The 22010-nt window shown below is 42.3% G+C and overlaps 2 protein-coding genes across 5 annotated transcripts in view; one reads left to right on the top strand and one right to left on the bottom strand.

Moving 5' to 3' along the window:
* Nucleotides 1-5000, bottom strand: part of chst11 (carbohydrate (chondroitin 4) sulfotransferase 11) — a 118508-nt gene extending 113508 nt beyond the window's left edge. Inside the window, exon 1 of one of the 2 annotated variants that reach the window (XM_085769430.1) lies at nt 4744-5000. In XM_085769430.1, the coding sequence (XP_085625556.1) occupies nt 4744-4861 (118 nt within the window). In that variant the 5' untranslated portion in view covers nt 4862-5000. The remainder of the gene's footprint in view (nt 1-4743) is intronic. The other variant, XM_085769431.1, reaches the window with a different exon arrangement.
* A 9260-nt stretch (nt 5001-14260) lies between these two features.
* nfyba (nuclear transcription factor Y, beta a) lies at nt 14261-21738 on the top strand. Of its 3 annotated transcripts, none has more exons than XM_085769068.1 (7): nt 14261-14400; nt 15976-16069; nt 16154-16284; nt 17068-17265; nt 20786-20864; nt 20976-21055; nt 21150-21738. In XM_085769068.1, the coding sequence occupies exons 2-7, from the start codon at nt 15976-15978 to the stop codon at nt 21180-21182; spliced, it is 615 nt and encodes a 204-aa protein (XP_085625194.1). In that variant the 5' UTR covers nt 14261-14400; the 3' UTR covers nt 21183-21738. The 3 variants fall into 3 exon arrangements, with proteins under 3 accessions (XP_085625194.1, XP_085625193.1, XP_085625195.1); XM_085769067.1 differs by having other exon boundaries at nt 14370-14677; XM_085769069.1 differs by having other exon boundaries at nt 14370-14703.
* Nucleotides 21739-22010: the final 272 nt, after the last annotated feature.

The raw sequence follows: 22010 nt of genomic DNA, 5'->3' as shown, positions 1-22010 counted from the left end.
GGTGTCTTCATTGCTGCCGTGTAGTCTGTCAGTCTGACACATCACTCCATTCTAAATCAAATGAAGCACTACAGGCTAAAACCACCGACCTCACCCTGACTCCAGGTCTGTTCACTGTCTGGCTTCCACACAACACGAAGAGACCATGAGGCATAAAAACACAGTCACAGTCGTGCAGCTCTGTTTTTGGTCATAAATCTGACACGGTGGAGTATAAACACAATATATTACAAGCCTTAAAGTTTTGAGGAGTGTGTGTTATTTGAGGCCAGTGTGTGATACCACTGCCCCCCCTCCTCCTCTGTCCCTTTTACAAGAGGTCATGACCCCACCAGTCCTGGAAGAGAGGTGAGAGTTTACATTGGGAGGCCAGACAGTATTCCCAGGCCCGCTAAACATGCCTGAACCCGGGAGACACTGCCTGGAGCTTTTTATCTGATGGACAACAATGGTTCTGCTACACATGTGTGTGTGTGTGTGTGTGTGTGTGTGTGTGTGTGTGTGTGTGTGTGTGTGTGTGTGTGTGTGTGTGTGTGTGTGTGTGTGTGTGTGCGAGAAAGAGAGAAAGACATGGAAGAATACAGAGTGTGGAAAAGATAGGGGATTGTGAAACGGTGATGAAGTCATTTACGAAAGAACGTAAACAGACCGAGACAGAGATAAGAAGAGGGGTTACAAAGGAAGTCAACAACATTTAACACACAAATACACACACACAACTCATTGTCTCACCTGTGCAATCATACGTAAATACACACCTCGTCATTAAAAGTTATATCCAAGCTCCTGCACAAACACTCATCTTTAGACATGTCCTCTTCAATCAGGGCGTCCTGAACGCAGCACCCTGTCATCACCTCTGCACAATAAAGCATCCACTTTGTGACCTGTCTGAGTGTCTGTGTGTGTTTGTGTTTGTGTATGTTGGATAGAAGCTGATGCAAGGTCTGGGGAGACTGGCACGACTGTGAGAGCAGAATCCAGGGGTCGTTGACAGGGGTTTAATTGAGTCTCGGTTCAATTTTTACAATCAATTCTCTCCCTGGAAGCTGATTTAATGATGTACAGTAGGAGAGAGGTCTCACTCTGTGACAGGATACAGTTATGTAACCTAAACTCAGGTCCAGGTGGAAGGTCCTTGAGATCTTAAAGGGCCAGCTCGCCTTAATAAAACCAAAGAGAGGGAGGAGAAAAAAACACACACTAATGAGCCAAAACAGTATCATGTGTTGCTAAAACAGCTCTGCCGCTGCCTGCTGGGACCTGGACTTTACAAGACCTGTGTAGGGACCCTGTGGTATCTGGCACCAAGACGTTAGCAGCAGATCCTCTAAGTCCTGCTGGACTTAAAGGGACATTGTGTAAGTTCTCCTGTTATATTCAGGAAAATCGATTATTTGGTTCAAAAGTATGTTTCTCATTAATCAGTGTTAATTAAGTGTTGCTTTCAGCTCTGAATGAGCCGTTCATATCATTCATATCTACATGGAGCGGGTAAGCTCGGTGCTGGCTGCCATGTGGTGTCGCCATGTTTTTACGTTCAGTGGCAGCGTGACGGTAGGAAACCACGGAAACTCAGCGGAGACACCGGAGCTGTCGGCTCAGGTCGAGGTGGCGTCTGTGAAAAGTCACCGTGGTAACGCAGTGAGGAGGAATGGAGCGTTACACTGATGCTGCATTCACCTGCAGTCGGGCAGACGGCCGTCGGTAACAAACCAGATGTCTTTTTAGTCACAGAAGTCCAGAGAAACGTGGGTCAGGTAAACAATACCACATCGCCATGACAACATATTGTCACGTCACGTGTATTGTTTTGCCTCGTGCTGACGGACCACTTGTTTACATAGAGGCTTGTTTATGCCGTTACGTGCAGCGGCTGTCGTCCGTCTGCCGTCTGCCCAATTTCACGTGAATGCAGCATGAAAAATACGACTGAGTTGCTTGAGATATACAACCACAACGCTAGATGGGAGTAATTCCTACACAATGTACCTTTAAAATCCTGATGAATTTTAAAGACGGAGTTGCCATGTGTCAGATTCACCACCACCCTAACACCACTGCCAGTAGGTCACCATCCATCAGCTGCTGTTTCAGAGACAGTCCGACCCAGTTGTCATAATGATCTGGTCCTTGTCCAAGTGGCTCGGATCTGAACTGACTGTTAATTTACTGTGTAGTATCTCCCCCTGTGATGTGCACTGTTATTCAAATAACTAGCATTATTCACTTCATAATGTTTTGGCTCATTGCTGTATTCTCTCATTGACTTTGTATTGAATGTGGCCAAAGTTCTGCTGCCACCTGATACAACAGAGGTCAATGAACTATCACCAGTGCACCTGTTACTGTGTCAGCTGGCTTCAGTGGGACTACTTTTTCCTAAGTGTAGTTCCAAAAGACAACAGGAGAATATCAATTGTTATATTATTTTGTAATGCTCTGGAGACCTTTATTTCCTTTCATATAATGATTATGTTTGGAGGCAGAAATCTCAGAGACAGATCTCAAAATCTCAGCAGGTAAATCTGCAACTTTGAAAGAACGGCTTCATATTTTGAGATGCAAATATAAAGTAAATATAGAGCAGATACAGCAGCGTAGCTTGTCAGAAAGACTGTAGATGGGAAAATGGCTTTGTCCCTGTTCTACCAGGGTTTATGTTCAAAGTTGTTTTACATTTTACACATTTCGTGAAAATTGTCTAACCCTATAATACTTGTTTTGACCCATTACAGAACGAGACCTCAACCTGAAAGAACACTCATTTCCTCCACATTTGTGATTGTTGTCACTAATTATCCACAAATCAATTCAGATATCTGGTTTTATAAGAGTTTCATAACACAGTTTTGTAACACACTGTAACAGGACCTTGTGGTATCACTGTGAGGATGATACCCATCTCAGTATATGTGAAAAACTTCATGTATCCCTCAAAAAGTGCATGTCTCAGACTCATAGACCACACTATATCTATTTGTGCTTCAAACAAACAAGCCCAATTTGTGTCAGATAGAAGGACGAGCACTCCGATACTCGAAGGAAGAACAATCACTCTGTCACATGCAGCAGTGGGCTGTGTAAGTCAAGTCAGTGTCATCAAACACGGGGCTGAATGGGATGGCGGCCGGTATCGACCTGTTTGCCGGTCGCTGACATGCAAAAGCTATTGGATCTGCCTGATCAAACCCTCTCCAAACACGGATTCAGAAGTCCCCTGCAGTATAGTGCATCATTGTGATTTTCTTTTTAGGGATTAGAAATATCAATTTCTGCCAGCAGCTGCACAGGTGACACACACACACACACACACACACACACACACACACACACACACTGAGCTGGTGCATCTATAGAGACGTTTCTCCTGAATCAGAGATGTGGCAGCAGCACGTCTGTTGAGTGGTGGAAGCTATAGCTCAGATTCCTGCATGCAGCTCCCGTCCTCTCATGATTCATCCCCCCCTCCTCCGTCTTTCATCCCAGCAGCTGAGCTCTCTGTAACCCCCCCGCCTTCACATCCTCACCTGTAGATTGACACACAGCCCTGTTTGTTTTCCCGCACTCCTCACTTCCCCCCAATGGACTCTTCTCCTACTGAGGGGGGGGGCATCAATTATAGATGGAGGCTGCAACCTGAGGTATCACAGCAGTATTAAAGAGGAGGCGACTGAGCCCTGGACCAACACAGCAGCAGGACATGGTTGTCCATTCTGTTGGAGATGATCCAGTCTCTCTTCATGAAAAGCAAAAATACACAGAGCACCCCCCCCCACCCCCCCCCCCTTCTCTCTCTCTCTCTCCTACAGTGAACCTGTTGTACAGTAGGTCAGCAGCTCTGATCGCTGTACAGTCGCTGCGCTTCTGCTTTGCGCGTCCAAAACGCAGCAACGCAACACATCAAATATCATTTAACAGACTTTGATGCGCATTTCTTTCCTCCTTTCAGTTCATACAGCCTATACTGTGCCGTTTTTTTCGTTACTGTGTGATGAATTACACGCGGATCTCCGGACGTGGGCAGATCAGAGAAGAAGAACCCTTTTTTTTTTTTTTTTTTTTAATTTTCCCTGAAGCTGGTTCCTATTTTTAGACCAGATCCAAAAAAAAATGATTCCCCCCATTATCGCTTCTCTCTTGATCCGGATGTCAAGAGCCTCCAGGTGGACTATTTTGGATCGCCTCAGGCTGCCGTGCGCGCACTTTGCCAAAAGCCCATATACACTGCTGGCCCCGTGCACCATGAAATTCCCCCAATTTCGCTGTGCCACGTTTCTGGAGACAAAAAAAAAATCTCAATCACCACCTCGGTGCCACTTGTCAGCTGAGAGGAAAGAGAGAACCGGGCGCCGTTCGCTCGCTCGCTCCGTCCAATCACACCCAAAACGCACACCTCCACAAAGAAAGAACCGCTCAGCAAAAAAAAAAAAAGCCGGAGAACACGCGTGACAAGACAATCAATCCACCCTCTTGTTATTATGCCACAGAGCAGAGCCTGATCTCTGACCGCGCACACCTGCTGGATGATTTACGCCCTCACGCGACACAAGTGGCCTCTATCAATTATTCATCTGCTGCGTTACTGTACACCCTCAACAAATCGATCTGTCAACATGTCAGGAGGCAGCCAGACAAGACCCCATACATCTGTAGACACACAGCAACACACACACACACATACACACACACATACATATACACACACACACACCGAGAGAGAAGAGAAGAGAGCGATCCTACCTGGTTGGAACATACTTTGGAAATAAAAGATGACCAGAATAAAGGATCCCAAACAAGTGGCAAATACCATCCGGCATATCCTACTCATCCTCAGCAGTTCACTCAGAGTCTGTTTCATAGCGGGGGGAGAAGCTGGACTGGAGGGAGCCGCTCTGCTTTGTGAGGGGGGGGACGAAGGGCCGGTGGTTTTTGTTTTGTTTTGTTTTTTAAGTCGGAGGCTCCGGGGCTCTGCTGGTACTGATGAGGATTGTCCGCCGGTCAATGAGCTAAAGCATCCAACGCCGGAGCGTACCACTGCTCTGCTGCAGGGAGGGTGTGTGTGTGTGTATGTTAGGACTTGTGTGTGTGTGTGTGTGTGTGGGAGCGGAGGAGGGAGAGGGGGAGGACGCGGTGTGACGGGCACCCCCGCCCGCTCGGAGGAAATGAGCGCGTCCAGATGTGCTTTTCTTTACCAGAGCATCACATTAAAACTATTTATTTTAAAATGTGCAAACACTCCGAGCATATTCATTTTTTACTGAATTATGCACACCCCTGCAAAACCTGTATGTGCCATTTTTATTTTTTTGCAGTATATCTAGGATACAACTTTTATTATTTCCAAAAACCTACTACAACTTAATTTATTCATAATGGAACTTAAAATAATAGTGACAATAATAATGAAAATAAGAAAACTTTTACAAATTTAAGTTCTTTCTAGATTTGGCCTCAAATAGCTTCAGTTTTAAAAGTATAAACTAAGGCAGGGCCGTTGCTAGGAATTCTGGGGCCCCTGAAAGAATACTAAAGTGGGCCCCTGACTTTTCCACTTTTTTTCTTAGACTACGTATATATTATTTAGCCTACTTTGTTTTAATGCTAATGCAGCATTACTATGAGTATTAGTCAGTGTCTTATGCAGAATAAATCAGTCATACAAAGATTAGACTACTGGGGTTTTTTGTGGGCCCTACTGGGCGCTGGGCCCCTAGAATTATCATCACCTTTCTCCCCTATACAACGGCCCTGAACTAAGGTTGCCTAGTAAATCTGGATTCTAGGTCTTACAGAATAAAACTACAGAAGTCAAATCAGGAAAAAAAAAAAACGACTAAAAGTATTAAAACAGCAGAAAAAGCAGCCCCCTTTTTACTATAGGCTCTAATGGATAGTATTATAGGTATATACTTAGCATTTATGTGTGCGCAGCATTTTAATGTATAGCAGCTGGAGATGATGAACAGTACAATCTATAATAATGCAGTGAATGAATAAAATGTTCCTGTTTTGTGAGCAAATTATTGATATGCAAAGTAACTGCAGCTCTGGAATAGGGCAAAAGCACTTAGTGGAGTAGTACACAGTTTAGTCAGTATGGCACTTAGAGTGAGTTAAAGAGGCAACAACACTCAGCACAGGATAAGTCCTGCATGCAAAGGTTTACTGATTATTGTTATTCAACAAATGCAAAAGTAAATGAACTCGTGATTAGAGTGAACTCTTTCAGAGCTCCGTGTTGGCACGGCAGATTAGAAAATGTATAAATGAATTCATAAAATGGAATTTATTGACTTTAACGACTTTATACAGTGTTGGGTGGTTTGAGAAAAATATTTTATAAGTGTATTATTTCCATCTGAAATGCAGTGGAGCAAAGGAGCATTACATGTAAATTCAAGTGCACTATAGTTATTTTCCACAACAGAACCTACTTGAAAATGCACAGCAGCACTTGAGTAGTGGGCATTTCAATATAGTTTTAAACTTAATGTGAAGAATGATGCTGAGACCACTTCAACTTCTTCTTTTGAACATTTTTAAAACAGGACTTTCACCTTTAATACCATAGGCCAGTATGGATATTATATCAGTATGAATATTAATGTAAAGAAAGTTTTTCCTCAGTTTTGCTTCTTTCTTCTTTCTTTTTTCTCAGGGTGACAGAGGTGGTGAGTAACAGCTTCATTTACCTGTTCTATATGCAACTCCAGTGCCACCTAGTGGTATTAGAGCAGGCACTCAGAGGGCAGAGCGATCCCCTGAGTATTGCCCAAAACAAGCAGACAGTGATAAATAGACCTGTACGCAGCATATTAAAACTGCTGTGAGACCTGTCATAGTCATAGGAACGGCTTTGCTTTGATCTGATTGGGCTCTAATGGCATTTCCAAGCACGGGCCAAAGGAGAGCGATTCCTGTGCACTTTTTCTAATTAGGATATCTGTCTTACTTACACGAGCAGGTCCGACCGAGGGAGAATCCCCCAAGGTGGTCTGGAGGATAACCTTTAGAAAATGTGCATCTATTTGTTGCAGTGTAATGTATGCAAAGCACAGGCAGTTACATGCATTAACATGGAGTGGATGGCAACCTCTGGACTCGTGACAAGCAGCAACACACCAGGAGAATGAAAATCATGCCCTTGTTGTTTTGCACTCACAGGTGGACAACACACATCTATATGCATGTAGAGGTGAGGTCAGTGGCATGCTTTTTTTTTTCTTTTTAAGAAAAAATAAGACCTCCACTCCTCTCCCTGCATTGATATACATCAGACAATTCACTTAATGAGCCAAATGAATATTCAACAGTTAAGACGGCCCCTGCTGTATCAGAGAGAATGTAAAAGAGGGGAAGTAAACAAGAGAGTGTGTCAGGAACTCTAATGTCTCAATAAAAACAACATATGCATCAATTAAAGCGAGAGCACTCTCCAATAATCACTATTAATTTAGCTAATTCCCTAATCCCTGTCTGGCTTGTTGCATGTTTTAATAAGGCTGAGGCCCGTGCCACAGAATTACAAACACAGTATAACCCAGAGCTTTTTGCTCCATGTAAATGCATCAAATCCCAGAGTCTTATCACTTTCCCTGAGCCTTTAAATACTCTGCTATATTAAAGCTTACAGACGCTTTCAAAGGCAAAAACGGCAAAAGCTTATCTTCCTTCGAGTTGGGAGCCACAATAATGTACGAGTGGGACTGTGCGTTTGGAAGCTGCGCTGGGAGCAAACGTGTCATGAAGAATATGTAAACAGAAGGTACAAAGCAGCACAGACTCTCACTCACTGTAGGCTATAGTTACTGTACTGTTGCTACAGGCAACCGTGATTAACAGCAGGGGGTGAGCTCAGCAGTTTCCCCTCAGCATCAAGGTCTATGGCTCAGGTCAATAAGGTCAGCACCTACAGAGAGCATTGCTCCATCAGCAGTGTGTCAGCAGACAGGAGGACAGTGGCTGAGGATGTGAAAAATGGCTGCTTCACTCCGTCTTATGTTACATACAAACAAGAATTCAAACAGAAGAGACTTGTATAAACTAATGCATATTTATGATAGTCGTTATTTTAGAAATCTGAGCCTTTGTTGTGACTTTTTGTAGGTGTGAGGTGGTGACTGCAGTATTTTCCTCATATTCGTTCTTCAGTCACGGTGATGAATGGACAAATAATGACCACCCACTGCAGTTTCCTGCAGTTTTACAGTGTCTTTAACCTCTACTAACCTTTTTTGTTTTGCGGCCCACAATGCCTGAGTCTCATTAACACCATTTCCAGCAGCAGCAGCTGTTTTCACTGAAAAAAATGAAAAAAAAAAAAAAAACTCTAATAAACCCACTGTACATGACTGGTGCAGCAGCAAACAGCAGCCAGACACAGGCCGGCTGGTGGAGCATTCAGCTACATGACCTTCGACAGGTGGGCAAAATCTTTTGCTCCTGAATAGGTGGAGGACAGTGGCCATCAGAGCATTTTCTGACTTTTTGCTGCATCTGAAAATGGTGGTGAGAGGAATATGGTCTGCAAAACTAAAGTTGCAAAGGCTAATAAAAAAGTTGTGCAGATTTGATTGAGGCTGTAGTGGATAATAAGTTCCCGCTGGTTAAACACCTCAAATGACTCATTTAACTGTGATTTGATCCATTATTTTTTGGATCAGCATAGCCTTAATTTGCAAGATGCTTTAATCACACAGTGCTAAAGTCTTCAAATTATACAGCTTTAGAATCTGAAAAAAAGCATATACACCGCCTACAAGCTATGCCATATGAGTGTGTCTGATAATTAGATAATTAGACTGTGTGATAAAGTCACGCAGCACGATGCAAAGGCAGAAACTGAAAAACCCTGCAAGGTGACTCAGTGTATTAAAGAGAAGATGACAACAGATACTGCAGCTGTATACGCTGACATGAAGCAATAAGGATGTGATGGATGGAGACAATAGAGGAATGCCACCTAATATAAGCAAAGCTTTACAGCAGTGTTTGCAATGGTGATTTAGGTACAAAGCTTACCAGCCATAACAATACGGGTGGTCTTCTTTGAAGCTATAGTGAGTCTGGTTTTGTGTGTGTGTGTGTGTGTGTGTGTGTGTGTGTGTGTGTGTGAGATCATGGTGAAATGTGGTCAAGCAGTGGGAATGACCACAAATGTGGCTTTGAATGTACTGTAGGTGTTTATGTCTGTGATTAGGTTTTGTCAGTGGAACATCTTCACAATTGTGCAAGATACTGTCACAAAACTATTTTTTTATTTTAATGTTTATTTAACAGGGACAATACATACAACATTGCCACAAAAAAAAGGGGAAAATGTGATACATAAGACGTCTAGCTTCAGCTAATTTGCAGTCTTTGTCCCTGGTCAGGCTTTAGAAGAGGATCAAATATACTGAATACAATAAATGCAATGATACAAATACAGTGGATAATACAGTGAATAAGTACCATGAATAAATAAACACAGCTGCACATTTCAGATATAAACACAAGTTAAATTTAGCATTAAACATTAGTAAAGTGCTGTATTAACAATGACTTGAGAGAAGTTAATGTTCACATTTCTGCTGCTGCTTGAGCGAATGTTTAACTTTAACAAACCTCTTTAGTTCTGTTTGGGATTTAATTTCTGATGGTAAAGAATTCCATAGATGTTTATCTACCTTGCACTGACAGGCATGCTTGGCCAAATGTTGTCCTGGATCTTAGAATTTTACAGTTTTGCTTGGTTATGCTCCTTATCATTGTCTTACAGTTGTCTGTCTTATTAAAGATCTGAGCCATCGCTTGTGGGGCCAGTCCATTTACCCACTTAAAACCAACTTTCAGAAAAGAGAATTTTATAAAATTGGAAAAAGTCAACAGATTGTATTTCTCATTGATTTTGCAATGGTGCCATTTCTGTGGCTTCTGGTCTAAAAGCCACTAGGTGTGTTGCGATCGAAACGAAGGTAAAGATCAGAGATGGATGTGGTCTGACCAGTAAACTCAGAGTGGCTTAATGATAATGTAGAAATAAAGAGGCAATAATTACTAAGCGCTATATGTCAATGGAGATTATGGCTATAGTGTGAACCCATTGTAATCACACTAGCCAGTTCGTTTTCCATATCCTTATATACATTAAAGGATTGTTTAAAAGTTTGAAATCCAAGTTATTGCTGACCTCTGACCTGTAAAATACGCCACCAATAAATAGAAAATGCATAATTATAGCTTCCTCATTCCCTCAATCAATTCTCCTAATTATTCAGTCCTGTCTGTGGGTGTCTGTGGTCAGCCACTACAATAGAGTGACCTCTATTTAACACTTCACCAAATGCCTTATTAATTAAGGTTTGAACATCTCAAGCATTAAGCTGCCCATGCACTGTGAGGTCAGTCAGCAGCACAGGGATGGGCTGTCGGTGGGAGAGTTTATTAAATGCTGTCAGACAGGCAGCAGGAGCTCATTTGAATCCGCTGCTCGGGCGCTGACCCCAGACAGACAAATTTTATCAAGAGCGGAATGTGGTCATTTCTCAAAACTGAGCTCTCAGACAGGCATCAAAAAAGGCAGCAGTGAATTAATAATGTTACTGAGGGGGGGGAGGGGGAGATCAGTTTGTGTAAAAAAAAAAAAAAAAGCAGCAGACAGCCATGTTGGGCCTCAGTGGCAGTGAATCATGACTTTATATTATGACACTGTGAGAGAAATAGGATGCTGGGCTGACTGGTGGTAGATGCCCACAGAGGCGACCAGGACACATTTCATAGCTGCAACAAAACCCCAAATGATATATCCAACACTGTGGGCAATGATATGGAGACCTACCACACAATCCTTTATAATAAATCTACAACAGTCTACTAGCAGTTTGCATTTTTTAACTCAACTCAACTCAAAATTTATTTAGCACATTTAAAAACAACCTTAGTTGCCCAAAGTGCTGCACAACGTACAAGTGCTAGCAATATAAATAAAACAACATAAATCAGATAAAATAGGGCAGTAAGAACAGTTACTAGGATAAGGTAAGGTAAAACAAATAAAAGCTATACTAAAAGATTATTTAAATTGAACAAAAAAGCACCAATGTCCCTATAGGCTGTCAGATTTGTTAAAGCTCTGTCCACTTGGGCTGCTGTGATTTGTGATCACAAAGTTGAGTTGTCAAGCCTACATCTTAATTTCAGTAGCAAAGGTATTACCAAGAGTCCCTGTTCCTCACTACTGCTACAACCATCATGTTGGAGCCACTCTCCCTGTGTGTTAATGAGTTAGAAGGATCATCCTAATGAAGGTTCAAAATACTGTGCAAAGCTGTGGGCCATAATTCTACAAGTTGCTGTATTAGATTTAATATTGTTATGATTAGACAGTGATAGCTATTCATATACAGTTCTGAGCAATATTATACAATGCCTTAGATGTTAAAATATAAATAATAAGAATAAGAATAAATTACTGCAATGTAATGAAAGGCTAATGTAGATGAGCAGGTACCACTTTGTGCAGTGTATATTCAGTTTTTTAAGTTGAGGCTGTAAAAGTGATGTCAGTCAATGGTGTGTGGGGTTAAAATGAACTCTATGGTGCTGTCAGGTGTTCCTGTTATTTGGTTGGTTGGAAGTTATCCACCCACCCCCTTTCTTCTGCTTATTAAGCAAATGAATCCATATGTCCCTCTCCACAGTGCCCTTCGGAATCCTTACCTGATGACTGAACTACTTACATAGCGAAGGAGCAGCAGTTTTTACTCCGAGCTCTCCCTTAATGTCACAGCTTATACCCTTACTCTTACCTATTCTCCAAAGCTGGAATCCTGCATGGCAAGGAGTTTTTATTGTCTTACTCCATGACATCAAATACATCAGTAAGAACCACTCTGGTGTCCTTAAACTTTTAAGGTGATTGTGAACAGGTGGTTATATGGGACGACCACCTTTCCAGTTTCACCTCTTCACCCTTTACATTTTGTAAGATATTAATGTTTAGTAATTTTATGCAGTCCTCATTCAAGAATTAATAACGTATTAATTGTAAGAGATATCAGCAAGGTATTGATATGCACATATGGTCTTGCTTGACATTTTAAAACTGGAACAATGTTTCTAGGCATCAGGACTTAATGGTATCTCATCAGTCCTACAAGAATTGCTGGCTTCCAGGTGATTTCATGGTTGTTTGATAAGACTTATTATGGATCTGCTTGGCTTGGAACAATGGAGTTGTAGAAATGGCACCAGTAGTGAAGATAATGTTCTGTAGAGTAAGATTAAAGTATTAAACACAAAGCCGCAAGACAATTTTTTAAATAAGAAATGGATCCTATGTGACATTTAACAACATTTACCGACAGCTTGGATGACAAGTCATCTCTCACCTTGTCGTATTGAACTATATTTAGACGGCACATGTTTTTGAAGCTGTGTTACAGTCATACATAAATCCTCATTTTATTATAGTCATGTTTACTATGTTGTCCACAGCTACTTTCTAAGTTGAAGCTGAGCCACTCATTGACCTCATACATGTCTGATAGATGTCTTGCATGGTTCAGATGCAGGAGCATTCAACTGCCAGGACTTAATTTGCCATATATATTGTGGTATATGAAAGAAAATAAGTTAGATTTACATTTTGCCACACTGATACAGTTCAAGCATTAAATAAATTAATGTTGTGAACAGATGACTGAACTTCAAAGTAGAGACACTGCTGACATTTACTCAGATCCCATAAACTGTCATATGGCCTTTAAGGAAAATGACTTATGAAATGAAAATGCCCTAAAGAAAACCTTTGCAGGGAAGTTGTGAATAACTGCCTCAGGTGTCACATCTGTGCATTCAGCCATTACACAGCTAATACATCAATTAAAAAAAACAAAAACAATGAAGAGCAAAGGAAAAGTTTTCACTTAGCTTGCAAGGATCCCCACTCCTGAGACACAACATGAGTGTTTGTGCTGTGACACTACTCAGACAAAAATACTTGTCTCTTTTTGTTTTGTGCTGCAAAAATCTAAAGAATAGGTAGCCTATTGAAAAAATACAAACTTCCATTGTCTATGACTGCAGGTGTCCTGTCATCAGTGTGGCAGGCATCTCTTTTATAATGGCTGTCTCTTGCTGGAGAACAATCAGAACAGTGTGATGAGGGAGGGGAATGAAGATAACTGTAATCAGACTGAGGAGAAATCACACACATGTAGTAGGCCTGTGGTTGATGTCAAAAGAAAAAGACATAGTGCAGTGATCTCACAATAAAGCATGTGGAGAACGTAGGCTACAGAACAATGAAAATCACACAGTGTGAAGAATCCATGCAGTCAAATAAATGACATCACTTCAGGTCAATATAGTCTTTGATTTACTGAAAATGTGCAAAATCTTCATCAACTGCCATTTAATTCTAATGTGAGTAATAAACAGTCTGACAGTCATAGAGGGGATTTTATTTCTCAAATGGGCATGCAAAGGCTCTTTCTTTATTATATTCAATTAGTAGCCTAACATTAAATTGCCATTAATTTGCTCTTTTTTATGGTATCAAGGCGACATCTGGTGGTGAAAGCTTTTATTATCAGGTCCACGCAGCAGCTGCCTGTTAATAAGGTTTTAACACAGTCCCCAGGCACCCAGCAAATAAACCTAATCATCTAAAACCCACACCTGGAACACAAGTGTTAAACTGCGCATGTGATATCTATATATTGTGAAAGGAAAACAGGTTTTCACGAACACACACACACACACAGAGGGAGAGAGAGAGAGAGAGAGAGAGAGAGAGAGAGAGAGAGAGAGAGAGCAACCTATGAGAGCAACCTGCTGGTGGCGCTTCAGGCAAAGGGTTGAAGACATGAGTTCAAATGCTGCTACAAAAGGTGGGAATTCTGAAAACTCCCTGCTATTACACACGAACACGTTCAACTGAAAGAAGCTATTTTATAATAGCTATATGGTAGCAACACGGTTACTGTTATGGCATTATTACGGGTGGTAAAAACATATTAACAAGTTGTCGTAAAAGTTTTCTATTTTATTATAGTTTTGAATAACGAAACCATGTTATATGTATCTTTGTTGTCATTATCTCGTCAACAAATGCTTTAAAACGGTCCTTAACTTTGACTGCAATACTAAAATAACACCTAAAATACACTCTTCTTTCAAATAACCAACACATTACATCTCTTTGAACTGGTGGTGTTGCGTTAGAGGTCGAGGCTACTGCGGTGTATGAGCTGGTGCTGCGTACCTGAACCGACCTGAACGCGGGGCGGCCCCCTGCCGGTCAGACGCGGCAGTGCAGCCGCAGCTCCGCGCTGGGACTGGTCCTTTCGCAGCCATTTTCTGTCCAACCAAACAGCCGTCTCAGGGAGGTAACCAACCAGGGCTTCATTGCAGGTTTGTGCCTGGCTCCGGCCAATGATTGCTAACCGATTTCTCGTTAGCTCGAATGGAAATGTCCGTCTCTGTCTGATTTTTTTATTTGTTGTCTGAGTGAATGAGGGTTGCTCATCAGGAAGTATCCGGCGGGCGAAACTTAAAAAAAAGAAGTCTTTATCATTTCGGCCTCGGCCACGTCTTGCTCCGCTCCGTACGACAAAGAACAGGCCGGCGCGGTCTGTGCAGGCGCCAGCTGCCGTGGATTTACAATGAGAAATTGTTCAAGGGACACTATGTACGTGAAAAGGTTAACTGCAGAAGGTAACGGCCCACCGGACAGCCACTCTTCCCGGGTCCGGCTGGTTAAACTCAGCCTGGCGGACACCAGTGAACCGGCTGCTAGTTAGCTGAACGTGAACGTACTCGCGCCTGACATCAGCTAGTCCGGTTAGCACAGGGTAGCTAAACACACAGCGGTGCGTTTAGCCCGCTTGTAGCAGAAAGTGCGCCCCCCCACCCCCTTGCAGCTGTATAATGTGTACGTTATGGCGCTAACACCAGCAGCTAGCAGTGTCAGTGAAGTGACAGAGCCCGCATTCAGGCACGTAACCGTCCAAACACGAAGCGGGAGTTCACCTATCAAAACACGTCCGTGCACGTTTAGGTTAGTATTTAAAATGGAAACCATTTACATTGAAGACTAATGTGCGTTACAACAGGCCGGTGAAGCAGCGAGTCTTTGTCTTGGTACCTAAACAAAGGGAAAATGCACACTTGGCATTTTGGAAATGAAAGCTGTTGTTTAATGTGGACACCTGCAGCCATGTAGTGGACATGGGTCTACTTAAGTTACCCCTCACTGACCTGTAACTAGTCAACAGATCATCCCCAAGTCTTAATAGTGTTCAGTATGGAAAGCCCCATGTTGTCCATCACATGACTGTGTCTTTGGTCATACTTGATATAATAATGGCACTGAGAGGTCAGCAGCCTCTGTGTGAAGATTGTTATTGTCTCCAGACCTATTTAGTGCAACAACTGCCCCTAAGCCTCCATATAAAAGTAAACACACCCTTTGTATCTTCCAGACGGAATGCATGATAGCCATTGCTTAGATGTGCACCCATCTGGCCCATTACACCCCAGCTTATCAGTAGTCTAAATTACATGTTTAACCAATAGATAATGTCAGTGTCATTGCTTTCCATCCTCCGTTTGTATTATGGTTGTATTGAAACCAGCCAACAGACTAGTTTAGTGTTTATATGATGATGTGAGCCATGTTTTATCTGGTCCCTGCTGGAAAGTATTTTTAACCACATGCAAAGTAGTTATCTTTTCCCTGACAGACCAGTGTCATCCTCTGATTAAAGATGCAAACATTCACATCCACTTTGGCTGGAAAAGGAGTAAACGCCCTTGTGTCATTTGTTTAGCTCTAAACAGCTTGCATTGTGTATCTGAGTGTGTGTGAGAGAGATCTTGCTATAGACCTCTCCAGTCAAACCTTCCAAGTGATTCTTGATGATTGTTTTGTACATTCAGGATCTGCAGGTATACTGAAGTCAGTGTGCGTGTGTGTTTGTCTCACAGATGGACGGAGACAGCTCAACCACCGACGCGTCCCAGCTGGGCATCACTGGAGAGTACATGGCCTCCAGTCACTACGTGCTCCAGTCTCAAGATGGTAAGTAGCTGACAGAGCGTCGCTGGTCTGAGAACAGCCAGGAGTTGAAGGGCTGCTGACTCTGTGTTTGTTTTTTTCCTGTAGATGATGCAGACGAGAGTCTGAATGACCATGACGAGGGCGGAATTAAGGAGAACTACAGGGAGCAGGACATCTACCTTCCCATTGCCAACGTGGCTCGCATCATGAAGAATGCTGTTCCTCAGACTGGAAAGGTTTGTGAAGGATAGAAAATAAGAATTATTATTAAAGGTATGGTTCAACATTTTGGCAAATTGGCCCATTTCCATAATCCCTATAGTCTTAGTAGTAGGTTTGTTACCTTTAATTATCGGTGCAAGCTATTTTTAGAACGGCGGAGCAGAGCCGTGAGCTGCTGAGAGCTACGCTACGGAGGCTAAAGGGATTTCTTGGTTTCCCTCATCAAATTATCAAATACACAATAGTAACGGAACGTTAAGAGACAGAGTTGTTTTCGAGGCAAATACAGAGACTGCTTGCCGAAAAACTGCTCTCAACGGGAACGCACATCAGCGGTTTTGCATGAATTTACCTCGAAAACAACTCTGTCTCATAACGTTCTGTTATTATCCCATAGCGTGATGAATGTGCAGGTCGCAACTTGTCCACCAGATCATTTTGGAGTTGTTGGATTGTGTATTTGATAATTTAATGAGGGAAACCAAGAAATCCCATTAGCTTCCGTAGCGTAGCTCTGAGCAGCTCACGGCTCTGCTCCGCTGTTCTAAAAGTAGCTTGCACCGGCAATTAAATGTAACGAACCTACTCCTAAAACTATAGGGATTATTAATATATTAATATATATAATTTATATATTATTATATATAATTTATATTAATATTAATACAATTTGCCAAAATGTTGAACTATCCCTTTAAGAGGAACACTTTAATTAAGAATATTTTACTTTTTTAAGAATTATGCTAAGAATGAGTCTGATACACTTGAGCCTTTAAAAGAGTGTGTTTTTCCCACAGATTGCGAAAGATGCCAAGGAGTGCGTGCAGGAGTGCGTGAGCGAGTTCATCAGCTTTATCACGTCGGAGGCGAGTGAGCGCTGCCACCAGGAGAAGAGGAAGACCATCAACGGGGAGGACATCCTGTTCGCCATGTCTACGCTTGGCTTCGACATGTACGTGGAGCCGCTGAAGCTCTACCTGCAGAAGTTCAGAGAGGTGAGACGCTCAGAGTGACACAAATACTCTCATAGATGAGCCTCCAGTTCATCGCAAGCCCAAATAATACCCTGCAGGGTTCCTACGCAAGTATAGAAAAGTATGGAATTTAATTTTATACATATCCAGGTCTGGAAAAGTATGGAAAATGAAAACTATTGTATGGAGATATATTTATCTTAATGCTTATCTGGGTTTGGTCTTATCTTTAGTTATTTGAGTTAAAGCAGAAGTAAGCGGAATGTTTGTGTTAAGTCTTAAATAGTTGTATCTTCCGACGGCAATCACTTACATAGAGTGTTTGGTCCGAAACACGGGTCTGTCAGTCATTCTGCTCTGCTGTAAGCCAAGGAGAAAACTTTCCTTGTATCCTACAACCTTTATCCAATGAGGACAGAGAACGGCTTAAAGGGGTGGTCCTCTCTGTGGGTGCAGCCAAGGGATGCGCGTGAATGTGGTGACGTAGGGACGAGGGCGGGGACTGCTAACTCCATCGGCTGACAAGAAGTTAGCTAAAACGACCGGATCGCTTACTTCTGCTTTAATTATTTTGTATTCGCTATTGCACCTAGCTAGCCTAGAAATCTAGCTGCACCCTAGCGGCAGCAAATATATTTGCTCCGTAGGTAGGTCTAGAAACGAGCTATAGGAACTTTTTGAGTCTCGAACACCGTTTGTGTTCACCAATCACAGCGCTCTATCTGTTTAGAGAGTCGTTGGGCGGGCTTAACGCGATGACGACATACATTTTAATTGGCTTGTCAGGCTAATGTCATCCTGCTCTTTGCTGTGATTATTCGTAGCGCTACCCTATTGGTGCAGAGGCAGTTTGAAAGACAGCCTTAATCCCACCCCCTGGATTGAGCCGAGGTCTACCGGTCGTTGCCAGACTATACACTTTAATGATATAGTCTGGCTTGTCAGGCTAGCACCTAGCTACAATCTCCTGGAAATGATTTGGTTATAATGGCATTCATATTCAGAATAATGAAAACAAATGATTTATTTACATGATACACATCTATTTACTCAAATGTTACAAATTGTTTAAAACATTTTTACAGAGAAGTCTGGAAATTAGGGTCTGGAAAAAGTATGGAATTTAGACATTTCAGATGTGTAGGAACCCTGACCCTGCCCATAGGAAAACATGACGAAGATGTCTGTGATGCATTGAGTGTGGCAAAGGAATGATGAAATCAGAAGATTAACGAGGCGTTTTAGAGCTAAATGTGTTTCCAGGTGTTAGATCTTGGCTGTTTTAGCAGGAGAACATCTGGCCAATAATGAGTCCTGACAAAAGTCCAATTTAACTGAACTGAAATCTGTGTGAAAGAACCACGAGGTGTGAGAAGCTTCTAGATATTTGCAAGATTAGCGCTCAAAGAAGGAGGAGGTTCCTCAACATTATCATCATTAAAAATTGGTTCATTTGAACTAATCCCTGCCTCCTGAAATATGCACTTGTGATGGTAATTGAATGAGGCGGGCCATTTCCAGTGAGTGGAGCCGAGTTGATATCACTTGAAACTATGATCTCTTAACTGCTCGCCTTATCTGTCGGTGAACCTGGAAGACAGCACGCTCTCATCAGACTGGGTTTAGATTAGAAGAAGCGTTATCAGATGGATTTTGATTATTGATAGTGAGAATCACCCATTCCTGTAAAACTCTGTTCAAGAACAGATAATATAACCTGCTGCTGATCATCTCATCATTTTATTCATCAGCAAATACAGTTTTATAACAGGATATTCTACGTTTGTTGGCTGTGTGGAACGTGTGTGTGTGCAAAACCTCCAGTTGTGGAAACAATGAATTAGCTTTCCCTTGTTAAGCCCACTAGACCCTGGTCCAGCTGATCTGTGACACTCAGCCGTACTGTCAGCTTCTCCACAGGAATCAGAGCTAACAGGCTACACACTGGCAGGTGGATGTTGATGGCAGACATTTACTGATAAGTTTATGCTTGTTTTAAAGGGATAGTTCAACATTTTGGCAAATTGGCCCATTGCCATAATCGCTATAGTCATAGCAGTAGGTTCGTTACCTTTAATTGTCGGTGCAAGCTATTTTTAGAACGGTGGAGCAGAGCCGTGAGCTGCTCATAGTTACGCTACGGAGGCTGATGGAATTTCTTGGTTTCCCTCATCAAACTCATCAAATACACAATCCAACAACTCCAAAACGCTCTGGTGGACAAGTTGTGACCTGCACATTCACCACGCTATGAGATAATAACGTAATGTTACGAGACAGAGTTGTTTTCGAGGTAAATTCATGCAAAACCACTGATGCGCGTTGCCTTCAGGGACAGTTTTTCAGCAAGCAGTCTCTGTATTTACCTTGAAAACGACTCTGTCTCGTAATGTTCTGTTATTATCTCATAGTGTGGTGAATGTGCAGGTTACAACTTGTCCACCAGAGCGTTTTGGAGTTGTTGGATTGTGTATTTGATGAGGGAAACAAAGAAATCCCATTAGCCTCCGTAGCGTAGCTCTGAGCAGCTCACGGCTCTGCTCCGCCGTTCTAAAAATAGCTTGCACCGACAAATAAAGGTAACAAACCCACTGTTATATGTTTTACTCACCAAAGTTTTATTGCCCTTTTAGCTGTGGATGTCTCACATCCGTCACTGTGACCGTATAAACCAGATTTCCTCTCACTAATCTCACTCTCTGGTCTCCTAAATGCTGCTAAATGAGCAGATGATTCCACTTTCTAATGGTCTCTGATGGCGTATGTGAGTGAAACGCTCTCATTTTGGAGCCCTTTGACACACACATCTCTCCCGCGCCCAGTGGGACTCTGGCCAGGTCGACCATTTTATATCCAGGAAATGAAATCATTTTCTTGTGGAAATGACAGTTCCCTATCAGTCCTGTGGTGAAAATTGATTTAAAACACCCTCAGACCATCTGCCAGCCAGCCGCTGCCTTTTGATATGTAAATTGATTCAAACATTTCTGGATATTATTTCCCCTTTAAATGTATTTAATGATGTTTAAAGGAAGAGAAAGTGTGTGAAGCTGCGGCCGCGAGTCCAGGTTGTGTGTTGACTTTATCTTATCTGCAGTGCGATAACAATCACTGGGACACTGTGTAGATCCTTAGAGTGAATAATTACACATGCTCAGGTTTTGAATTGGCGGTACATCCTCTGTGCGTGTGTGTGTAAAGGAGACAAATTTGATTCAAAATATAAACTGACTTGTGTAGCAGTGAAGAGGAGCCTTCAGGGAAAATTAAACTCTGTATTCGAATCTGTCACTTTGACTGCAACTCTGGTTCAGCCCGAAGGGTTTCCATGGTAACTGAGTGACTGACTAAACTCCTTTTATGTGAGGCACCGTTTTTTGAGAACAAGCCTGGTTCCATGTCTTTTATGAAACGCCTCACCGGCTCCTGTGTTTTCTTTTTCTTCACCTCGACACCACGCGATTTGTTTCGTCCCACAATGACGATGCGTTCAGGTGTCTAATAACTTCCTGCTTCTCCTGTACCTTTTTTTTTTTCCCAGGCAATGAAGGGGGAGAAGGGGATGCCTGGGGTATCGGTGGGAGAAGGCCTGGGGGATGATCTGACAGACGATAGCTTCAGTAAGTAGAATTGGTAACAATTTCTGGTAAATGTTTTAGAATTCATAGTTAGATTTTTTTTATGATTTATGAATTGAGTCTGATTAGAACACATTTTCCTCCCTTCATCAGCAAATCCGCTGCCGGCCGGGATTATCACAGCAGATGGACAGCAGCAGAACGTCATGGTGTACACCACCTCATATCAACAGGTAAAGCAGCAGCAGCAGCTCACAGATGTGTCCCTGCACTGATCTGGGATCATTTAGAAAATAAAACACCCCCCTCCCCCTCTCTGTGTTCCAGATTCCCACTGTACAGCAGATCCAGTTTTCATGACGAGGACTGACTCCAAGCCTGACCACAGCAACTTCACACCGGGCTCACACTCGCCTGATGACCTCTGACCCCGCCACGGGGTGAAGGTTACCAGAGGGACAGGAAGAGAGAGAGGGAGGGAGGGAGGAGGCGTCCGCACCAACCCTCATGTACACAGAAATCACTACCTGTTGAGTAGAAAGTGTAGTTTCTAGTTGTGAGGTAGCAAATGTTTTGGAGCGCATCCAAAGCAACTGGGGAATTTGAGGCTTTATTTTAAAGGCTAGTCTTATTATTACATAATTTAGTGGTGGAATTGTTTTTTTTTTGTGCGTGTGTGTTAATGTGTTTGCTTTTATGCATTTTCTTTCTTGTGGGGTGGGGGGGCTGGGGGGGTAGTAGGGGAAAGTGTTGTATTGGAAGCTTATTTTTGAAGGTCTTCTCTGTTTGAACCGAGAGAAGCCGTGTTGTTACCGTCACAGGAGATCATGCAGCTCTTTTGCTCTTTTGTAAGTTCAGACAATTTACCATGTGCTTTAATGTCATGTAAATCCTTTGAATAAAAATTCAAAAGTGATGTTTAAACTGTCACCTTTTTTTTCATTTGTCACATCAAACAAACAAACAACCCCAGTTTTTATAATTTTACAGATGTTTTCTCTACATTCACCCAAGGACAGCTGAACTGTCCTCACATGAAATGCACACAAACCATCATGCGACCCTTCATATATAAGTTAGTCCTAGTTATTTTTTATTGAAAAATATGTATTCATAATCTATTTATTAGCTGCAATCATCTTTCTTAATACTAAATATCTGAACTGTGTGTGTTTGAGATTTTTCTCA

The sequence above is a fragment of the Trachurus japonicus genome, chromosome 23 (assembly GCF_045865225.1).
Source record: "Trachurus japonicus isolate A0001 chromosome 23, Traja_1.0".
Classification (NCBI taxonomy): domain Eukaryota; kingdom Metazoa; phylum Chordata; class Actinopteri; order Carangiformes; family Carangidae; genus Trachurus; species Trachurus japonicus.
The sequence above is the reverse complement of the archived record's forward strand: the minus strand, read 5'-3'. Positions and strand labels throughout refer to the sequence as shown.

Excerpts from the sequence above, each read along its gene's own strand:
- nfyba (XM_085769067.1), top strand. The coding sequence starts at position 14,501 with ATGAGGGTTGCTCATCAGGAAGTATCCGGCGGGCGAAACTTAAAAAAA. Across the intron at positions 16,070-16,153 it reads CGTGCTCCAGTCTCAAGATG|ATGATGCAGACGAGAGTCTG; the intron begins GTAAGTAGCTGA and ends TTTTTCCTGTAG. Across the intron at positions 20,865-20,975 it reads TCTGACAGACGATAGCTTCA|CAAATCCGCTGCCGGCCGGG; the intron begins GTAAGTAGAATT and ends TCCCTTCATCAG.